General features: G+C 38.0%; 1 protein-coding gene across 7 annotated transcripts in view; it reads right to left on the bottom strand.

Annotated features, from left to right (window-relative positions):
- LOC121311053 (partitioning defective 3 homolog) overlaps window positions 1–19,960 on the bottom strand; it is a 358,770-nt gene that overhangs the window by 126,222 nt on the left and 212,588 nt on the right. For all 7 annotated transcript variants that reach the window (XM_041243850.1, XM_041243852.1, XM_041243853.1 and 4 more), the window contains 2 exons: window positions 17,094–17,250; window positions 3,377–3,560 (listed from right to left, as the gene is read on the bottom strand). In XM_041243850.1, the coding sequence (XP_041099784.1) occupies window positions 3,377–3,560; window positions 17,094–17,250 (341 nt within the window). The remainder of the gene's footprint in view (window positions 1–3,376; window positions 3,561–17,093; window positions 17,251–19,960) is intronic.

Genomic DNA, 19,960 nt, shown 5'->3' with positions numbered 1-19,960 from the left:
TGCCTTTCAGGCATAAGTTAGCACTGAATGCTTATCTGCTGCTGGAAGAGGTGCAGCAGTCAGGGATGCAGCTACAATTTATTGCAGTGTTCATTTCTTCAGCAGAAGTGATTAGTGTCTAGAAGCTGATAACTCAACACACCCTGGACTCTGTGGTATAATTCCATGACATGGTGTTTTCAGTCAGCAAGAACCAAACAAGATCAATGTTCAGCTCAAAAATCCATGGTGTCATGGCTCTGAGAGACCTGTATGCTACATAATGTTGGATAAAATGATATCTAAAATAAACGTGGACTTCAGAAAACCTACACATTAATATCATCATATAAAAAGTGCAAACACACAAAATATATACTGCATTTCTCTTGTGGCAACGTTTAAAGAAAGATGGAGGTCAGACACAAAGGCAATGCAACAGTCTAAATATTTCTATACAGGGTGTAAGATATTTGATTTTTATTTAACAACTGTGCTAACATATATTTGAGGAAAGTTAGTCCATTTAAAATAGGCAACATGTAATACTAAAGTATTATACATCTAGCATGTGTAGCTCTGAGTAGCATGATAACATGAACACTTGCTGTTTTATGGATACAGAGTATAACTGTCGAAAAAAAACAGCTGACAGAATAAGGAACGATTGGATTTTTATTGGGAACATGAGTCAGAATGCCGAACAATCATTAAAGATAGTTTGTGGTGACATGGACAGATGTTGCAGGCTGTGGATTTGGCAGGGATCTGGTTCATCAGAGCAGCCTGGGGCTATGGAATACATGGAAACACATTTTGCAAGTGAAGACCACCGTGCAAAAGCAACCTTTTGGGATCCAAGTTATTTAAAATGTGCTGGCAATAAACAGGCTGACATATTCAGGGTTCACGTCAGTTCTCTTAATTGGGTGGACAGGTAGTGTTGGATGTTTCTCATTCAACACTTCTGCTTTCTACAGTTCAGACCTATTTTGAACATGATAAAACATGTTTATGAATACTTGGTGTAATACTTAACAGACACAAGAAAGCGCTTGTTGGGTGTCATGCATTGCTACCTACATGAATACAGATGATGCTGTGCTCCCAGAGGTAAAAACAGTTATAGGTTAAAGACTGCCACATGCAAACCCCACAGCAATGGCCTAATTATAATTTGGAACCCCAATGACAGGGCAAGTTTCCCAGAAAGCTAAGGGCACCTCCTTTATTAAAAGGAGAAGCAGCTCTGGTCATAGGCTTTACTATTATATTCATGTGAACAGAAACTGAATCAGGCTTTGCATATTTTATTTGGTTGATATACAGCAAGAGTTTTTATTTACATTTGTTCCCCAGTACTAATGTCATTAAGCATTTTTGAGCTCCCTTAAGATTTAAGATAAATAAACTTACAGTAAAAACACAACTACAAACTGCCCAATAGCTTTGGGTTTAAATGGTAGTATAAAGATCATTTAGAGGGGGTCCAAAGGCTTGTAGAATGTTGGCAGAATATCGCTTGTACTCAGATGAAGAACCCAGATCCTGCTACAATGGTAACACTCGGATCATCACTTCCTGTGTTACAAATAACAATGTCCACCTAGCTTTGGTACATCCCAAAGTGCAGCTCGGAACGTCAGCCTCAGGGTTGGGCCTAATAAACCTTAACATTTAAGTGATGCACAAAAAACTGGTCTTCAAAGACTGGAAAACAAACAGCAGCATGAGAATATTGTTGTCTGGTTTAATATAACAAATTGACTATGAGAACCTTTTTATAAATTTTGACTACATCCTTAAATGAACTGTGGTTTAGACATTATCTCTTTCTCTTAATCACAGCTAACAAGAACAATGAGGTTCTTGAGAACTGTTGACCTAATTCAATTTATTTTAGCATGCATGTTACTGTGTGTGGCTCAGTGTGTTTGTGTTAACTTGGTGGAACATGAATAATTTACAATGGCCTCAGGAGTCTCAGTACTGCACAGTCCTTCTCATACCGTATATACAGTGTCATGTGAAGGAAGCCTAATCCACAGTGACACAGTTCTTCCATTAAAATGATCAGGAAGCATCACATTGGAAGTCATTTCTCATTATAAATGGCAGGAAAGACAGTAGCAACATTAGTTATTTTTCAGATTTGTATTTTTGAATATCAACAGTTAGAAAATGACTAGCTAGAAACAATCCTATGATAGCTATGATAGCCAACTGTAGGTCTCAATATGTCCCAGCTTTTAGTCAGTCAGAAAACAGCTGGTATTTTTCCTCTTATACATTTGTCTGCTGTCTCCATGAATGTGAAACACATCTAAGAGAGAGTCTGACTTACAAATTGGAAGCCTCCTTGTTAAATCAAATTGGTATCACATTGTACCCTTCTCAAATCAGTAAAATTAACATTTGTAACCAAGGAACGGGATATTTTAATTTAATTTTAAAGTCAATATGTTAAACTGCTTTGAATTTAGAAACATAGTACTGAAATTACCATGACTACTAAGCAATAAATGGAATGTGAAAAATAAATGTTTTTTAAGCATCATTCTTCGGTCTCTTGTTTTAAAACTGGTTAAATATAAAAGAGAGAAATGTTATTGAATTTTGACATGTGTCCATTCACTTATCTTGGGCAGGATGTAAAATTCAAATTGTTAAAGGTCAGGAAAGTAACATCTCATTTAAAACCTGTAGCGGAAAGTCTAGACGAGAACATAGATTTAACGGACACGGCAGTGTGCTACAAAGAAGCCAATAAAAAAACATTGTTTTACCATATTTTGCAGATGTTTTAATATGTGGTGATAGTAAGCTCATTCTTAAAAGGGGGGGTTGGTTTCTGACAAAATAAACCAAAAGGCGTTTGATGCAACTTCACATTGACCAAAATATGTAATGTGGTTTGGCCTGGTTTTCTGAAAACTACACTTGTCAACATTTAGTCTCCAAACAAAATAACGGAAAACAAAAACAGATTTTTCTTTTAAGCTATGATCAAATAAATTGGTATTTTATGAACAAGAACAAAGCATAACCTTTGAGCACAGAGCAAGGGGAATGGCTTGTAAACACAAAGTGAAATGGATATATGACACTACATTCGGTTAAATGTGGCCAAACATACAATAGAACTGCGTTCCAAATGTGAAGACACAATCTTGTTCATTATGAAGGCTAGGGGTTAAACAGGGTGGCAGTGAATAGGCACATTTGTACTGAACACCAGCAGTAACCAGTGACAGAGAATAACAGAAAGCCGCTGCGCATCAGTTATGAACACAAGATCTCAAGGTGTGCAGGGCAGCCACAACCCAACAAATTATGACATCAAAAACCCCTGGAGATTCCCCTCCAAAATAATAAACATACAGAAATAATCCCTTACCATTCATTTGGCTGGAGTTCTTTATCCCAGCAACCAGCTGCGTCGGTTGTAAATCCCATGTCATCGTGGGAGCTGGATGATGATTGGTTGGACAGGCGAGCGGGGAGAACAGGTGGTTTATCATCCTCTATGATGACAGTGTCATCCTGGGGCATGTTCACTGTGGGAGACAGATGGTAGTTACCTGTTTGTGATAAAACAGAAATAATAATTAAAATGTGGAGCGGGGGATTATGGTCCAGAAATGCAATAACAATGTACCAGAACAGGCTCAGATGGATTTACTCAATAAAGGAGATTCAAACCCAATACTTAATTGTTTAATTAAACATATCAGATTCAAATAAACAACTAAGAGCCTTGACATTAATTTCAACTTAGACTACCTCCTTTAAAATAAGAACCACCACAAAAAATGTACCTGCTTAAAATGTCCTTTCATACCATCTACACATGATTTACCTGTTTAAATACTGACAATAACAACAGTCCCAACAGTAAGTTCCAAAAGCATACAAATAAGAAACGTGTATGTGACAACTTCATTGCACAGCATACTGTTAATCTAATGTGTTTGCTTGTATTACTGATTTGTTTTAAAAACACATTGGTTTAAAATTGGATCACCACCAAGACCTTTCTCCATGTTCATACTTCTCATTGGCAGCAAAAACACACCATAAAACAAAGGCATAAGAAGCCAGACTTGACGCTAACACACATTAACAGCCATTAACCATGGGGCCTTGCTGAAAGTTCTCAATAATAACTGTTTCCTTTGGTCATGATGGTGAATGCTTTACTGTTTACTATAAACTAATTATAAATGTAGTAAATCTAACATCTTAGAAGTAATCGTACACTAATTATTTTCAATTTCTAGTCAATAAATCAGTAATATAGAAATGAAGACGAATGTCTCGCTTGCTCACATTGTAAGGATTTAGGACTAACTCCAAGTGCCACAAGGGTCTATCATGCTGCAGTAAGTAAATATATCTGTCACGTTTTGTGTCATAACCACAGTGTGACTTTCTGTTGAAAAAATGAAGGTACCAAGTTATTTAATTTGCATTTAACAGAATGTTATTTCTCATCAAAGTACTATGTATTTGGAGTGGAATATTCTTCAACACCATTGTGAATTATTTTATACACAAATTTACCAGAATGTTGGTTGTTCTACAGAAGTGGATCACAATGTTGTTCAGCACCATGTTGAACTAGCTTAAATTGCTCAATTGAGCATTACTGTAAGTTCATTAATGATTATTTTGTTAATGGAAATGCAGAAATATATATACTGTTCGACTAATGTTTTTTGTTAATGGACAATTTATATGCAGGAATAAATACATTTTTCGATGACACACCTGCATTTAACAATACGCCTCGGTAAACTGTAAGATTAAATGGTTAATGTCTGAAAAGCAATCTATTTCTTCATAATTTCGGCTATTTGCCACCTTATTTGGTAAATGTTGATACTTTCCAGTAAAATTTAAGGATTGAACGAATTTAGACTTTTACCACAACATAACATATTATGTTGAACTTAAGACACATGTTTTAAATCGTTTTATTTTTTCAAATATCCTGTGTCTTAAATTAGGGTACAGTGTAGTGATGCATGCATTTCAATCAGCAACAAAAGAAGCGACTACCGAGTACACAAACAGCACTGTGACTGACTGCTGAGAAAACACACAAAGACATCACTGTCTGCATACACAAACAGCAACGTGACTGACTGCTGAGAAAAGAGGAACAAAGACATGACTACCCGAGTACACAAACAGCACTGTGACTGACTGCCGAGAAAAGACAACAAAGACATCACTGTCTGAATACACAAACAGCAATGTGACTGACAGCTGAGAAAAGACACACCAAAACGTTATTGCCCGATCTCGAATCATCCATGACATACAGGCAGCCATTTTGAAGACGCGTCATTAGCTTCCTAAGGAAATTGAAGAGAAGCTTTTACAATTTCAGCGTTTCGTATTAGGCTCCACTCTGACAAACAGTACTAGCTTGGACAGATCAAAAATGCTGATGAGACCCCCATATTTTTTGACATGCCAAGCAATATCACAGTTCACAAATTGGGAGAAATACAGGTGCGAGTAATCATGACTGGAAATGAGAAGCAGCACATATCTTTATTGCTCTGTGTGACAGTAGACGGCCGCAAACTGACTCCACATGCGTAATTGAGGTTGTGTCTTTGTAAATGCAAATTTATTTGATGTTTTCGTTTTTCCTCAAATTGAGGGTGGTAAATTTGGGCTGGGTCTTAAATTTGAGGGCGTCTTAAATTCGCAAGAATACGGTACATACATATATAATATTGAAATGAAATCCAAAAAAATCTCAATACGTGTTTCACTGGGAACATTGAGTATGCGGTTGAATATGGCCAGCATTACACCACAAGTAATAGTGGGTAATCCTGATACAGACTCCCCTAAAGAAACAAAGTACTGTCTGTTAGTTAGATACAACTTCAACCAATTCATACCAGCTCCAGTCAGGCCACCCAGCTTTAAAAATGATCAATTAAAATGGCATGATCCACACAATCAAATGCAGCACTAAGGGCCAAAAGAATGAAAATGTATATAGGAGTTAGCGTCTGTACTCACCAGCAAGCCATTCACCACTCTGACAAGGATGGATTATACATTAACCAGTGCAAAGGAAACGTTTTTGTAGATTTTCTTTAACAGCTACTTTTGATTGTTCAATTAGCGTTGCGATGATGTTAACAGAGAATTGCAATATAATTAAAGCCTGTTTGTAATTTCATACAAAGAGCTAGAGTCGTGCTCACAGAAATGAGAACTTAGTTAAAACTAAACACAAAACTAATAGAATTTTCTTGGTAATTAAAGCTACTTTGATGAACACTTTCTACAAATAACCTGATTCAATTCTGTGCATGAAAACAGCTTGGGGAAAAAAAAGCAACTGGCTGAGAAATAAGTGGAAAAAAAATCAAAAATAAACTAAAAAGTATAAAGAAGAAAGGGTTAGCATCATGGTCTTATTTTTAGATGCAAACACTTACAAGCTGGAAATAAATTACTTTTAAATGGGTTACATTTTCAAATCTACTGAATATTTCAAAATAATTACTTTAATAGCTTTATTAACTAGATATTTTTCAGTATAATTGGATTTCAAACACAAACTACAACACAGGATTATCACTTAGTTTAAATTAAGTAAGTATGCAAGCTCTCCCCTATTTTAGAGAGATCATGAGTCTTGTTCAATGTGTGTTATAACTTCATGATGTGGTCGGGTTTGGCAGTACAATAGAAGTGCAGTTACTCCACTTCAAACCTCTGCTTATTGACCTTGAACACACCCCCTGCAGAAAATACATTTCATTCAGACTGGTTCTATTTTTCCATTTTATGAAGGCAGCTTTTGAACGTGCCAAGCTAAGAGGCATAAAACAGGAAAACATCTTTTATCCTTGCTGTGAATGTGAATGCCCCACAGAAATGAGGCTGACACTGTCCGTTAGCACCCTGATAGCTTGAAATGAACTCCAAGTGTCAACATTAACCCAACACTTGAAGCATATTCCTTTCTATCAGTTATTATTGTATGTGTATACAGATGCTGCACACTTCAATTTAAACCTGAGGTGATGCAGTTTGTGGAGATGTTATGGATGGACAGACAAGTGCATCACAATTGTTTTGAGTTCACAATCATCAGTGATTTACCCCCCCCCACCCCCACCCCAAAACAGAAGTTTGTTGCCAGGATGACAGACGATGGCCCTGGCTGCAGTCATGCTCTCTTCAGATAGACTCCATAGCAGCTTCCCCTCACAGCTCCGTAAGCTGGAGGCTAGGTTGAGAACAGTCACTGATGATGGTCTGTGAGGAGGATTCATACTAGGCATCCAGAACCAAAGGCACGACAGTCTGGTGATTAATCCCATTGTGCCACCTAGCCCCCTTGTATAAAGGCTACTCTTAGACCTGCCTGGTAAAAAAAAATAAACAGCCAAAGATCTATCCAAGAACAACTAACATTTATAGATTCTACAGGGGCTTCCATTTGTGCAAATTTCTCAATAGGGAACGGTTCATCCATTTTACTAAACCCCTCCACATTCTTAAGCTCTGACCCAATACAACACGGTTCATCAGTTTCTGCATATTTATAACAGCCTGGTGCTGTAAACAGACACAAACAGAAATAATACTTCTGTCACACAGACAGCTGGAATATTTTAAAACAGTTATGATTCCTGACACAATTCTAACAAGTACGTCAGCAGCATGCATCCTGTCATGCCTGTAAGTTAAAAGTTAAGAGCCATAAAAGTTATGGCTGATGACCATGTTGTATGTACAGAATGGTATAAAATAAGAAACAGCACAAATAGTTTAATGAAAAATTGATAAATGGATTTTTAAGACCTACCATAGATGTTATTAGGTAAACAAAGGAGGAGTTAGTATCACGGTTAAGTACATTAAAATGACTGCATGCGGAAAGACGAGTGTTCTCCTGATACAAGGCTCATTTTTACATACAGATGAAACACCGCCATACATCCCCACAATGATAATATCAATAACTTCTGCTAAACTGAAAATGTGAACAAAAACAAAGTATTCCGCTAGCGTAATCGAATGGATTGCAAGCATGACGAAATAATGTGAAAATGATCTTTATGAGTGATATGTCTAGAAGTTAAAAATAAGATTTCTACCTGACACCAACTGTAATGGAACTTTGAGAGAATCATAGCTTACCTCTTGTAAAGACATGACCTAAAAACAAGAGGTCTGTATCAATACTGTGATCAGAGGTTAAAAGAATGTGGCACTGAAACTGTTCACCAGACATCATCTGCATTGGAAACACAAAGGATACAGCTGTGTACCAAACATTACTGCAGTAAACCAAAGTGTGCTGCCTATGTGCAGCTGTAACATCAAAAGGTCACATGACCTCACCGCAACAGCCATATTAGGTCACAGGTTAATGTTATGGTCAACATAGTAGGCATATATATATATATATATATATATAAAATAAAAAAAACATTAATATAACAAATGTTTTTTTATTCACGGATATGTAAATAAATGCGTATATTTTTTAAGACAGAATGTGCAACAGGAGTCAAATTTCACTAATGAGAAGAATATTCTATATGAAACTGGCGATGCTACATTCTGTATGTTTCTTTTGTTAGCTCCCATATCACTAACTCACATCAGCTGTGACAGAAAGAAACTACACTTAAATGATAAAGTGTTTTCTGCAAACTAATGTTTTTCGGAAAACTGAATTAGTAAACTGATTTTCTTAAAATGTCACTTTTCTGTGTTTACATGATTAATGATAGAAAATCTAACTAGAATTCAACTGTATACATGGATTGAAGTTTTTGGAACAGAAAGCAATCGGTGCAGTGCACAAAAAGCTGATAAAAGCCTTGTATACTAATACAAAAATAAGTTTTAAAAAAAGTAAAACATCAAGAAATAACACAAATATTTAAATACAACATTCTGAGTAGATGCATATTTAATAGCGCGGCGAGCTAACGCGAGAAGCACAGTAAGAGTAGGTCCAACATAGGGTATTTTGCATGAAAACTGACAATTACTTTGATTGGCAACAGGCACAAATTGAATCTAAACATGTTAACAAACAAAATGATACCAAGAAACATGAGTCGCAGGGCTGGTGCAGTCAACTCAAAAACTAAGGGCTTTCTGAGTTTTGGCTCATGGTCTATATATAACTTTCTATGCAACGCCACTCATTGCACTTCAGTGTTGCCAGATCCTTCCCCCAGAAAACTCTTGATGAATGCAAGAACACCTTTGTGAAGCATTTAAGTTATGAATATCACCAGAACAAATGTTATTCGCCTAGATAAGCCTTGCATATGCAGTTCTGTTTCTCTTGTTATTGTGTTTGTCCCAAACATTAAATGATTCATTGGTATTTTAATTTCTATTCCTGGGTCATCTACATGTTTTCACATGTCACTGAGCCTTATAAGAACATGGCTTTTCTCAAGAGGTTTATCAGGAAAACACATTTTTAATAATACAAAAATGAATGAATAAACATATACAAATAAAATCAAGAACTGGTAGACCGTGCAAGTTTCAAGTTAGTGCACAATCACGAGTTCACTGTTCTCTGAACAGCTGTCTTCTTGTTTTCTTTATGGCAAACAAAGCGGTTTCCATGACATAACTAAGCAGCTCCTCAGTAAAGTAATGAATGACAAAATGTAGAAATCGCAGGCTTTTTTCTTGTTTGTTTCTTTGGAGGAGGGATATTAGAGGAGGTAGTTGCACTTCATTATTTGTTCATGTATGGTTGCCACCTCAGATATATACAGAATAATATAATGGCTGCCTTCTAGGGTTTCTGTGACGTCACAAATTACGAGAGCGAAGGTCGAGTAATTTATAAACTGCCACAGAAACCTGAGTTTGAATTATTTTCCTGTAACTCACTATTTCAGGAGATATCTGAATCACTCATCGTGGTTTACTGTGTTATTCTTTAGAGTTGCCTGTATGGATGTGGCTCCAGCTGTTGATGCTAATGGACAGCCCTTGCAACACTTCTTCATAAATCACATAAGATTAAAACCCAAGATTTCAAAAGGGACACCTACCTCACTACATTGTAGGAAAAACTAGAATAGGTGGCAAAGCTACTTTTTACAGACCCTGTGCTCCCAGGTATGTTCATCATCCTATTGCACCATTTGACATTGTTATTGCTCAGCTGACAACCATGAATGATACTTGGAGCTGGGGCTGACACAGGCAGGTTCAGTCTGAAATGCCCATTAGAGACTTTATCCAGTCGTGTATGAGAATGTTTTCACTAATTAATAGTGCACATGTTAGAAATACCAAAACATATTGCTTCACAGCAGTTTCAGCAAAGCAACATCTAGTTAATGTTTCACATGATAAGAGCACTTTCCTCTTGGCACAGGGCCGGACAAACTGCAAAGCAAAAACAATGCCTTCCCTGCCAAATATACTGTAGATATGTTTTGTGTGCGTGCGTGTGCAAGTATCAGGTATTTGGTGCATAAGCATTCAACCCCCACACATTAATATTTGGTAGAGCCACCTTTCGCTGCAATAACAGCTTTAAGTCTTTTGAGGTAAGTATGTACCAGCTTTGCACACAGTGTCGGAGTGATTTTGGCACATTCTTCTTGGCAGATTTGCTCCAGGTTGTTCAGGTTGGTTGGACTATGCTTGTGGACCGCAATTTTCAAATAGTGCCACAGATTCTCAATGGCATTGAGATCAGGACTTTGACAGGGCCAATGTAGGACATTCACCTTTTTGTTCTTGAGCCACTGCAATGTTGCTTTGGCCTTGTGCTTGGGATCATTGTCCAGCTGAAAGGTGAATTTCCTCCCAAGCTTCAGTTTTTTAGCAGACTGAAGCAGATTCTCTTGCAGTATTTTCCTGTATTTTGCTCCATCTATTCTTCCTTCAATTGTAACAAGATGCCCTGCCCTGCTGATGAGAAGCATCCCCACAGCATGATGCTGCCACCATCATACTTCACTCATGCTTTCTGGTAATCTCCAGACGTGCTTTCAGATGGTACTTTTTGAGTAACGGCTTCTTTCTTGCCACCATCCCATACAGGCCAGTGTTATGCAGAGCTCTTGAGATGGTTGACTGGTGCAGCATTACTCCACTCCCAGACACTGAACTCTGTAGCTCCTTCAAAGTGATTGTTGGCCTCTCTGTGGCTTCTCTCACAAGTCTCCTTGTTTGAGGGCTGAGTTTTGAGGGACGGCCTTTTCTTGGCAGTGCCTGGGTGGTGTGATGCAGCTTCCATTTCCTGATTATTGATCCAACTGTGCTCACTGGGATATCCAAACACTTGGATATTATTTTGTACCCTTTCCCTAATCTATGCATTTATATTACTTTATCTCTAACTTCTGTAGAATGCTCTTTGGTCTTCATTTTCCTTCAGATTCACAGCCTTACCAATAATCCTTCAACAGTGGGGTTTTTATCCAGAAAATGTGACAGCAACTTTAATGGTTTACAGGTGGAGGCCAATGGTAAGGTAATTGTGTCCTCATTAGGGCAATTTCTTTCATCGGTGCAAACTGGGAGCTTCCATAGCACAGGGGTTGAATACTTATGCAAGCAAGATATTTCAGTTTTTTATTTTTCTTAAAAATATTTCCCAACATAAAACCAATGTCACCTTACAATAATTGATTCTGAGTTTCAGTGTTTAAAAATAAAATATCAAACAGAACGAAATTTCAATGTATCATTTGTAATTCAGTAATTTGAGACAATTGGTCAGGGGTCTGAATACTTTTGCAAGGCACTGTATGTAGCTAATTCTACTTCAGACAACAAGGTGCCTTGGATACATAAGCAAAAAATATCATGAGATGGAATTGAAAGCTACCCATCTCACTTCAATGAGATTCATCAATCAGGTCAATCTTACCTCTTGATCCTAGCTGGAACCATATAGGAGGTGAAAGACCGGTACCTTTTTTCAGTCACACTAGTACAAAAAACACCAAAGTTATCCATGACATCCTGCCCTATTGATCACTTTTTTATTATCTGTTCTACACAACTAACCATATAACTTTAAAAAGCAGTCCATCAACTCCCCGATCAATAGCAGCAAATTGGTTCTTATGAGATTCACACCAGGCAGTGTTATCCCACAGGCTGCCGGTTCAAATCACAAGCCAGGGGTTTCCACAGACAATGAGTTGCTAGTTTCATGAAGGTCAGGTGTCTGAGTGAAAAGTTTAACTGTGAAGAGTCAATGCTGCCAGATATTAAAATGGAGAAAACAGGACAGCTAGCCGCACTGTGCATTTCAGACCAGACCAGTGGGATGGCAGCAACATGCAATGCACCAATGTAATCTGGCTTTACAAGACTTTGCAGTGACAGCTTCAGTGACTGTCCCTTACAATAACTGGCAGTAAAGGCCATAGTGGCTATAGTACCCAACGGTGCAGCCTAGTGTCACTATGAGATGGTACACTCACCCTAAAGGCGGCAATATGAAAGGCTGCTTGTGACAGAGAGCTAATGAATCCTAGTCAACAATCTCCCTCCCAACCTGTGAGGGCGCTGTATAACAGGAACAGTGTGTCCCGGATTGGATGGTTTTGCAGTCCATTCCAGGGTCAGTCGGCCATCCAGAAAGGGGGCGGGGGTCACAATATCAGAAGTCATTGCCTTAATACAGCAAGCGATGTGTCAGTCATGGATTGGAGGATACATGGTTACACTCGCTACCGAAGGGGCCATGACTGAAGGTATAAAGACCCGGAGGAACAAAAATAAACCGTGAGTGTTTAGTGTTGTCTTGTCTGTGTATTTAACTGTTTTTATTTGTCACTATAGACAAAGCTGCTAAGCCAGCATCAAACCCGGACTGCACTGCACCACCGTTTTGTGTATTCACAACACCAAGTGCACCAGGAGCACTCACTGCTGGACTGGTGACCATGTAGGTGTTTTAAAGTGTGTTATTATTATTTTGGGACTGAACCCCATGGTTTTGACTGGCTTTACACATCGTTGTGTATAGCCAGTATTATTATTTTAGCAAATAATAAAGCTCTGTTTTTCACCATTGAACTGTTGGATTGTTATTACTGAGCACTACATCATCTCTACACCTGCGCACTGCAAACCACTTTACAACACTGCTTTATTAAATTAAGGGTGAATTGTCATGCTAGTGGATGAGTTATAAGTACAGTACAGTTTGGAACTGCCATTTAGATTGCATTTTGTTTAAATATAGCTTTACTTGTAACCCTTTTTACTGGACTAGATAGTTCCTTTCAAAAGAGTGTCATGCTATCAAATTGCAGTTACCACAGAGCGCAACAAACAGATGCAGGTAAATAAGATTTAAACAGGAGCAGTCTCATTCAGATTCATATTTACCTTACTTCCCACTGAAAAAAAATCTGATTCGACACAGGCTGAATTTATGAGAAGGTAACTAAATTATATGGGAACGATAAAAAATGTTTTAAAAAATAAAAGTATTTGTGCCGATATTCAATAGGACATCAAGTGCACAAGGTGCCAGGCCTTGCTACTAGCTGCAGTTGAGGTATGCACTGATTTCACCTTGTCACACAACCAGATAGGTTTATTACACTCCCAATATGCCTTTGCCTTTAAAGCCTACAATTCCATTAGGAAAGTTGGGGCTGTAACTATTCTCCAAAATGACCAACAGAGTTTTACAGTTTTTAACAAAGTTTGTCAGATTTGATGTCTTGACAAATGTGACTGAAACCAACTCACAAGAGAGAGATGCAGCTTTGCACAACAAATTATGTGATGTGAGGGAAGGACCACTATAACAAATGGTGTTGTATGCTTTATTGTCCAAACCTTATGTCACTTAAAACTGCTGCATAGTGAGACACCTGGCAGAATGTTTTCATGATATTTTGTATTAAATGCTTAGGACTAAATGGTTGAATCGAGTCCAGGGTATTACCTGTTTTCCTTTTACCCCCAAAGCAGATTTGCAAGCCGTGGTCCAAATCACTTACCGATAATCATCTGACCATATATTTTTGCACTGTGTGTCAGCGTTTTTAGAAACAGGAAAAAACGATGTTGCCAACATGCTACTTTACAGAATTCCTGATCAAAGCTGCCACAAACAATTACACAGGCTCTTTTGTCTTTACTTGTTATTTAAAATACCAGAGTCTTTTTTCTTCAGCATCGTGCCAGGATCATACTAAAAATCTCTTCAATATATCACCCCTAAGGTTTGTAAACTAATTTGCCAACCCTATATTGGTAACCATTTTTACTGCTCCCTTTATCAATGTCCAGTTGAATGTTTTATCTTTGACACGCTTTTCTCACTTGGCACAGTCCTATCCATTTAGAACTCCGCTCAGCTGTGGGATAGGACTAGAGGCATAATAAGAACATGTCAGTTCAGCCATTTCACTCAGTCTCAGGAATCTGCAGCAAACCTGCACCCTGTGAACTCCAGTGGTTTAGTGATGCAGGAATGATCCCCTTCCTCATCTTGTACAGTAGCGCATGTTGTCCCTTGTAGGCTGGCTTCCCTACAATGTGGGTCTGAGTGAAGGCTGTATGTGTGTGTGATACAGTTACCATTTAATGTTTATCAAAAGAACAACACAATATCTTAAATCTTTCAAAATTTGTCAGGTTCCATTTCAAGACCGTATGAGTAAAGGCATGGTTGCAAAGATGTGTTCCAAAAGTGATAAAATATTCTAAGATGTCAATAGTACTGCATCAGTGAACACGGCTAAATTAGAAGCAGGTTTAGCCAACGATTAGCCTTGTGGGGCTAGAAAAATAAAGACGAAATAAAATGCTGGGGAAAGATTAGTAAGGTCTGATCATTTTGTGGGTCATTTTTTTCAAAAGAATATTATTCTTCAGCTTACTGTGATCCTAAACTTCAAAATCAAAAACCCCTGTCAAAATGGATAAAGCAATGAATTGAGGCAGACTATATTACTGGCCTATCCCCATATTATACAGCTGTCTTGAAGTTACGAAACCGGCAAGCCAAAACAAAAAAAAAAAAACCAAAAACACTGCGCCTTGTCTGAAAAACAAACGGATACCGAGCATTCGGAAGTCTGCAATGGCATATTACACAGTGCAATGCAGAGGTTTAAAACATGTCAGATGAATGCAACTCAGTTTGTGGCAGATGCTAACTTTTGTTTTAAATTGGACGATGAAATCCTTGGAGCTAATCCCATGAGGTCCACTGCAAATCCAGCCATCATGTGACAAGCCAGACAGGCTGTTATCGACGGCTTTTCAGAGAGCAAAGTGGTAAGTACCTCATCATTCATCGGAGGCCACGTACGGACAGGGACTAAACTAGAAAAAAAAAGGAGCTTAAGAATATCTGTTTCCAGGTAGACTGTATTGTTAAGCATGTGAGCCTATTTCCAAACCTGTGAGGCAGAGTGTTGCTAGGATACTGTTAGTGGAATGTCACAAACGCCACAACTCTATCACCACATTCACAAATACACAATACAAGTTGTTTCAGTTTTTTTGACACACAATCAAAAACAGAGAGATGCAACAAGAACTACAGTATGGAAGTATTATTATATATATATATATATATATATATATATATATATATATATATATATATATATATATATATATATATACGTATACACACACACACACACATACTATTGACGAAACAAATGATCCTGGGAGAGCCTAGTCATACAAACCAGCATAGTAGAGAAAGGCTCATATATTACGGCAAAACTACCTCTTGCTTGGGTCTCACTGCTATCTTATTTTTTCTTAGCTAAAGCCAAGTCCAATATCAGAATGAAGTAAATAGCAGTTACTCTCATGTAATAAAAATCAGTGTTCGATACAGCTTCAGAAGCATTAAAATTGAACATGAAACCATTAATTAAGGCTCAATCCCTGGTCTGGCAGAGCTGCTGTTCTAACTGACAGTCTTCCAACATTCATTGGATCAATATGGAAGAGCACTACTTTGCTGAATCAATGCAGTGTCACTCTTCAGCTGGATTAATAGCTTCTTTCCTGAAATCACTTCTTACATCTTGTTAGAAGGATATGGGAGTATGAGCCATTAATTCACACTTTAATTTCTACATGTTACTCAAGCCAGTTAAGACAGTCTTAGCAGTTACTGTTTTAATCAATATTGAATTCTATATTTCAGTTGCATTAAATTAAAGAATTTATTTATTTACGTTCATAAACACAAATCCAGACAGCAGTGCGAACTGATCTGCAGTGAAATCTGAAGCATGCTACCATTACGAAATGCATACTGATGATGAGATTATCAAAAACCTAAAACTAGTTTGTTTTAAGGTAACCAGTCACAAAACTGCCTGGATAGATAAACAAAGGCTCTGCAAGGCTTTGGGCTTCAGTAACATGAAGAAACACTGCAGTGTTCACTGCTAAATAAAACAAACATTCACCCCTTTGAAATAAAAGACATTAACCCTGTCTGTCTCGGATACACCTGCAGCTGTTGCAAGGTGTTCTTTCCAGGATTTATCTTTGTTTGCAATGCTGACAGTATCTTTTATGGATGGGAATCTACCAAAGTAGAATCAATTATACACACACATGGGTAGATTAAAAGCCATGGGGGTAAACAAGCTCATTCTACAAAAAAGGGTACTCCCAGCTTTCTGGGAACCTTAAGATATTTACTATGTTCATTTAGCAGTGAGGGTGTTTACAAAATGTGCACTGAGAATTTGTTACTAGTATTTTGTTAGTATCATTAAACCATCTACCATTAATCCTTCTATACTTGTTAACTCTATTTAAACTGTTTATGCCACTTGATCAAGCTAAGACTTGTGTAGTTTATGCCTTTGGGTTATATTCACCTCATTTCAGCGAGTCATTGTTTTATAATTTGTTTCCACTTGCCTTCTGGCTTCCCTACTGTCAGTAAGACAAGCTTCCCTCTAAGAAATATTCTTGGTGTATTTCATTTTAAAAGAAGGTGACATGGTTAACATGTTTGAGTGTTGCAGGGTGATTTCCCTATATTCTAGGCCAGTAGATAAACAATGAATGTCATTTTTGGGTGGTTTAAAGGGGAAGGGGTTTGCTTGACTTACCAATCATCCTCCTGTCGGCCATGGAGGCCGTGGGCATCAGGGTGTCCTGTAACCCTTCGATCCCGCCATAGAGCGAGTGGGAGATTCTCCGCTCCCTGTCATCTAGCGAGGTATCGAAGGCCAGATCCGTTCCAGAGGGACTCCCAGGCATCTCCAGCTAGAAGGACAGACAAAGGATTTCACAGCATGTTGGGAGAGGGGGGCAGGAGATTCCAGGATTATCATCCAACTGGGCTCAAAACAAGCTATAACTCCTCACCCTGCTCCACAAATTCACTTTGATAGATAGGTGTAATGACCACCTTTCTGTGTCACTTTACAGATCGACTCCCAAGGAGGCCTGTCAGATTTCCACATGAAACAGGAATTCAGGACTCTATGGTACTTCCTTTTTGCTTGTCTTGTTGCATATTTTACCCTCAAGGGTGATGCCATATGCGTTTTTTTTTTTCTTACCCAGTAAACAACAGAGGACTTTCCTCAGGCTGACAAGCCAGTGAAGAGCCAGCTCCTCCTGATAATACATTACAGATAGCTTTTGAAGCCAGGCTACTGGATGCTGACTTTTCGTTCCTCTCACCTACCTTGTGTAACATCAGCTGCCATACGGTTTAGTACTGCTACATGTTCTACACTTTAACTTCTCCTTTTAAAAAGAGCCGGAATTGTAGGCAAGCAGACTACATTTCCTTTAAGAGGTGCAATATCATGGCCCTACACAATCACATCTTTTTATCTGAAACTGAGTAAACACAATGATTCCCCACGACTGTACTAGCAGCTGAGCCTATTGCAAGCAAGCTTATCTAACGCACAACAAAGAAGAATTCGACATTTGGTTGCCTCGTCGTGGTATTAGTTCTTCCACCTTTCTGCAAAACAAACAGCAGGAACCAGTATGTACCTTATCTTTTACTAAGCACCATACCTTGAAGCCTATGCTGAATAAACTGTGGCAGGGGCAGGATAGGTTCCATGGATTTCCAGTAGTATTACATGTAGTTAACTTTTTCAACAGATTACAGGTAAGTGACACCATGGGATTATCTCTTTCTTTCTTTTTGATCAATGTGCTTTGTAGCTGATGGTTGTTGGAAAATGTAAATTATAGATTTGGTCACCTTGTTCAATAAAAAAGACATTCTTTTTTAACCCAATTTAATAATCACAGTTACAACTGAGCCTGCATTATTCAGACAACTGTGCATTCCATTAAACAGCACTGTTCAATGCATGGGCCATTTTTATCACAGATGTTACTACCAGGGAGCAATTTGCAGCATTATTTGTAAACTGAATTCGCCCGTAATGCTACAAAATTAAAAATAACACCTCGAACAATTCTGAATGTCTGTAGAGCTATACCGTCCAGACGAATACGATGAGTTATGGTTTTAACATTCAGCACCTTATATTTATTGCTGTTTTGTGAGTTGAAGATTTTCTATTCGGTGACAAGAACTAAATACTGTCCCCTGGGACTCTTTAAAAGCAAATAATCTATCAATCCCCCTCAAGGGGAGTCTTTAAATCACAGCAAGTGGAATAAATACATATTTGAATAAATAAAAAAAAACTACATCCCAGAGACTACTTTAAAACTCCAGCTGTAACCGTTGTATTTAGCTACCTATTCCAGACCGGCCATATAATCCTTGACGTTAAAAAAGCATGGGTTCAGAATGGTCACCTTTTGCCATCATAGAGTTTCAGGAAAGCAATGTTTCTTGCAATTATCATGTTTGGGGGTGCGAACAAGAAAGTGCAGGCAAAAAGCAAGGGCTTGTAGAAGTTTGATCACAGGGCAGCCCACATTGCAGCATTGCTTCCTAACAAAACATGGCAGTATTTATAATTTCAGTGCATTTGGAACAAACTTGGCAACCCTACAGTTCTCTGAGAACCCTCTCAGCAAAACTGTTCACAATTCCAGGCTTTGAAGTCAATGGGCTAACGTCATGTAGCATTTACGGGCTGGCTGGTGTCTCCCCAATATCCCTCCAAAATAAAGAATGGGATTCATGTATGTATTTATTTTATTATTATTATTATTATTATTATTATTATTATTATTATTAATAATAATAATAATAATAATAATAATATAAATATAATAATAATAATAAGCAGCTGATGACAGTGATGTAAGTGAAGGTCATATGGAAGCTTTATTTCAGTTATTGCCATCTGTTAATGAATCCAAATGGTGGACTTATCTTGCTTGGTTTGATAAGAGCCAAGGCGATTTAGCACTGAAGGGTCAACACAACATTAAAATCGGAGGCACATCAAGCTGCTGGAGAACATTAAACCTGCACTGTGAATTAATTAGGACCCAATATGCTTTAAAATCAAGTCAAGGAGTTATTTTAGTAGGTAAATCAATAGATTAGTAGCACCAACTGTGCTGTAAAGATAAAATGATTGTCCTAACAGGAACTCAAACCAGCTTAAAACATACTGGACGAAATGTAAGCATGCAGAAGGCACAACGCTTAGAAAGCTGTTCTGACTTCAGACATCTGGTGTTCAAAAGACACTTCAATATCATGTAACTGATGCAGGTACTGTACCTGCAAGGACATCAAGAGGCAAGCTGTGCCTTCAGCAGACCCGTAAGCTCAGCCAGCATCGGATCTATCCCACATCATATTGCTTCAAATCATGTTTTCATGGTCTTAATCCAGTGACCCAACTTTAATGCCTTAATTACATTTCTTAAGCTGTCTATCTTGAGAAGGTCTGGCCTTGCATACTATGCCTGAAGTGCTTTGATGAGTCTTTATCTGGTTCAGCCGACGACATCAGAGTTAAAGGGTATATACCTTAATTTTTTTATTTTTTTCTACCTTGACATGCATGTTTAC

The sequence above is a fragment of the Polyodon spathula genome, chromosome 3 (genome assembly GCF_017654505.1).
Source record: "Polyodon spathula isolate WHYD16114869_AA chromosome 3, ASM1765450v1, whole genome shotgun sequence".
Taxonomy (NCBI): Eukaryota; Metazoa; Chordata; class Actinopteri; order Acipenseriformes; family Polyodontidae; genus Polyodon; species Polyodon spathula.
The sequence above is the reverse complement of the archived record's forward strand: the minus strand, read 5'-3'. Positions and strand labels throughout refer to the sequence as shown.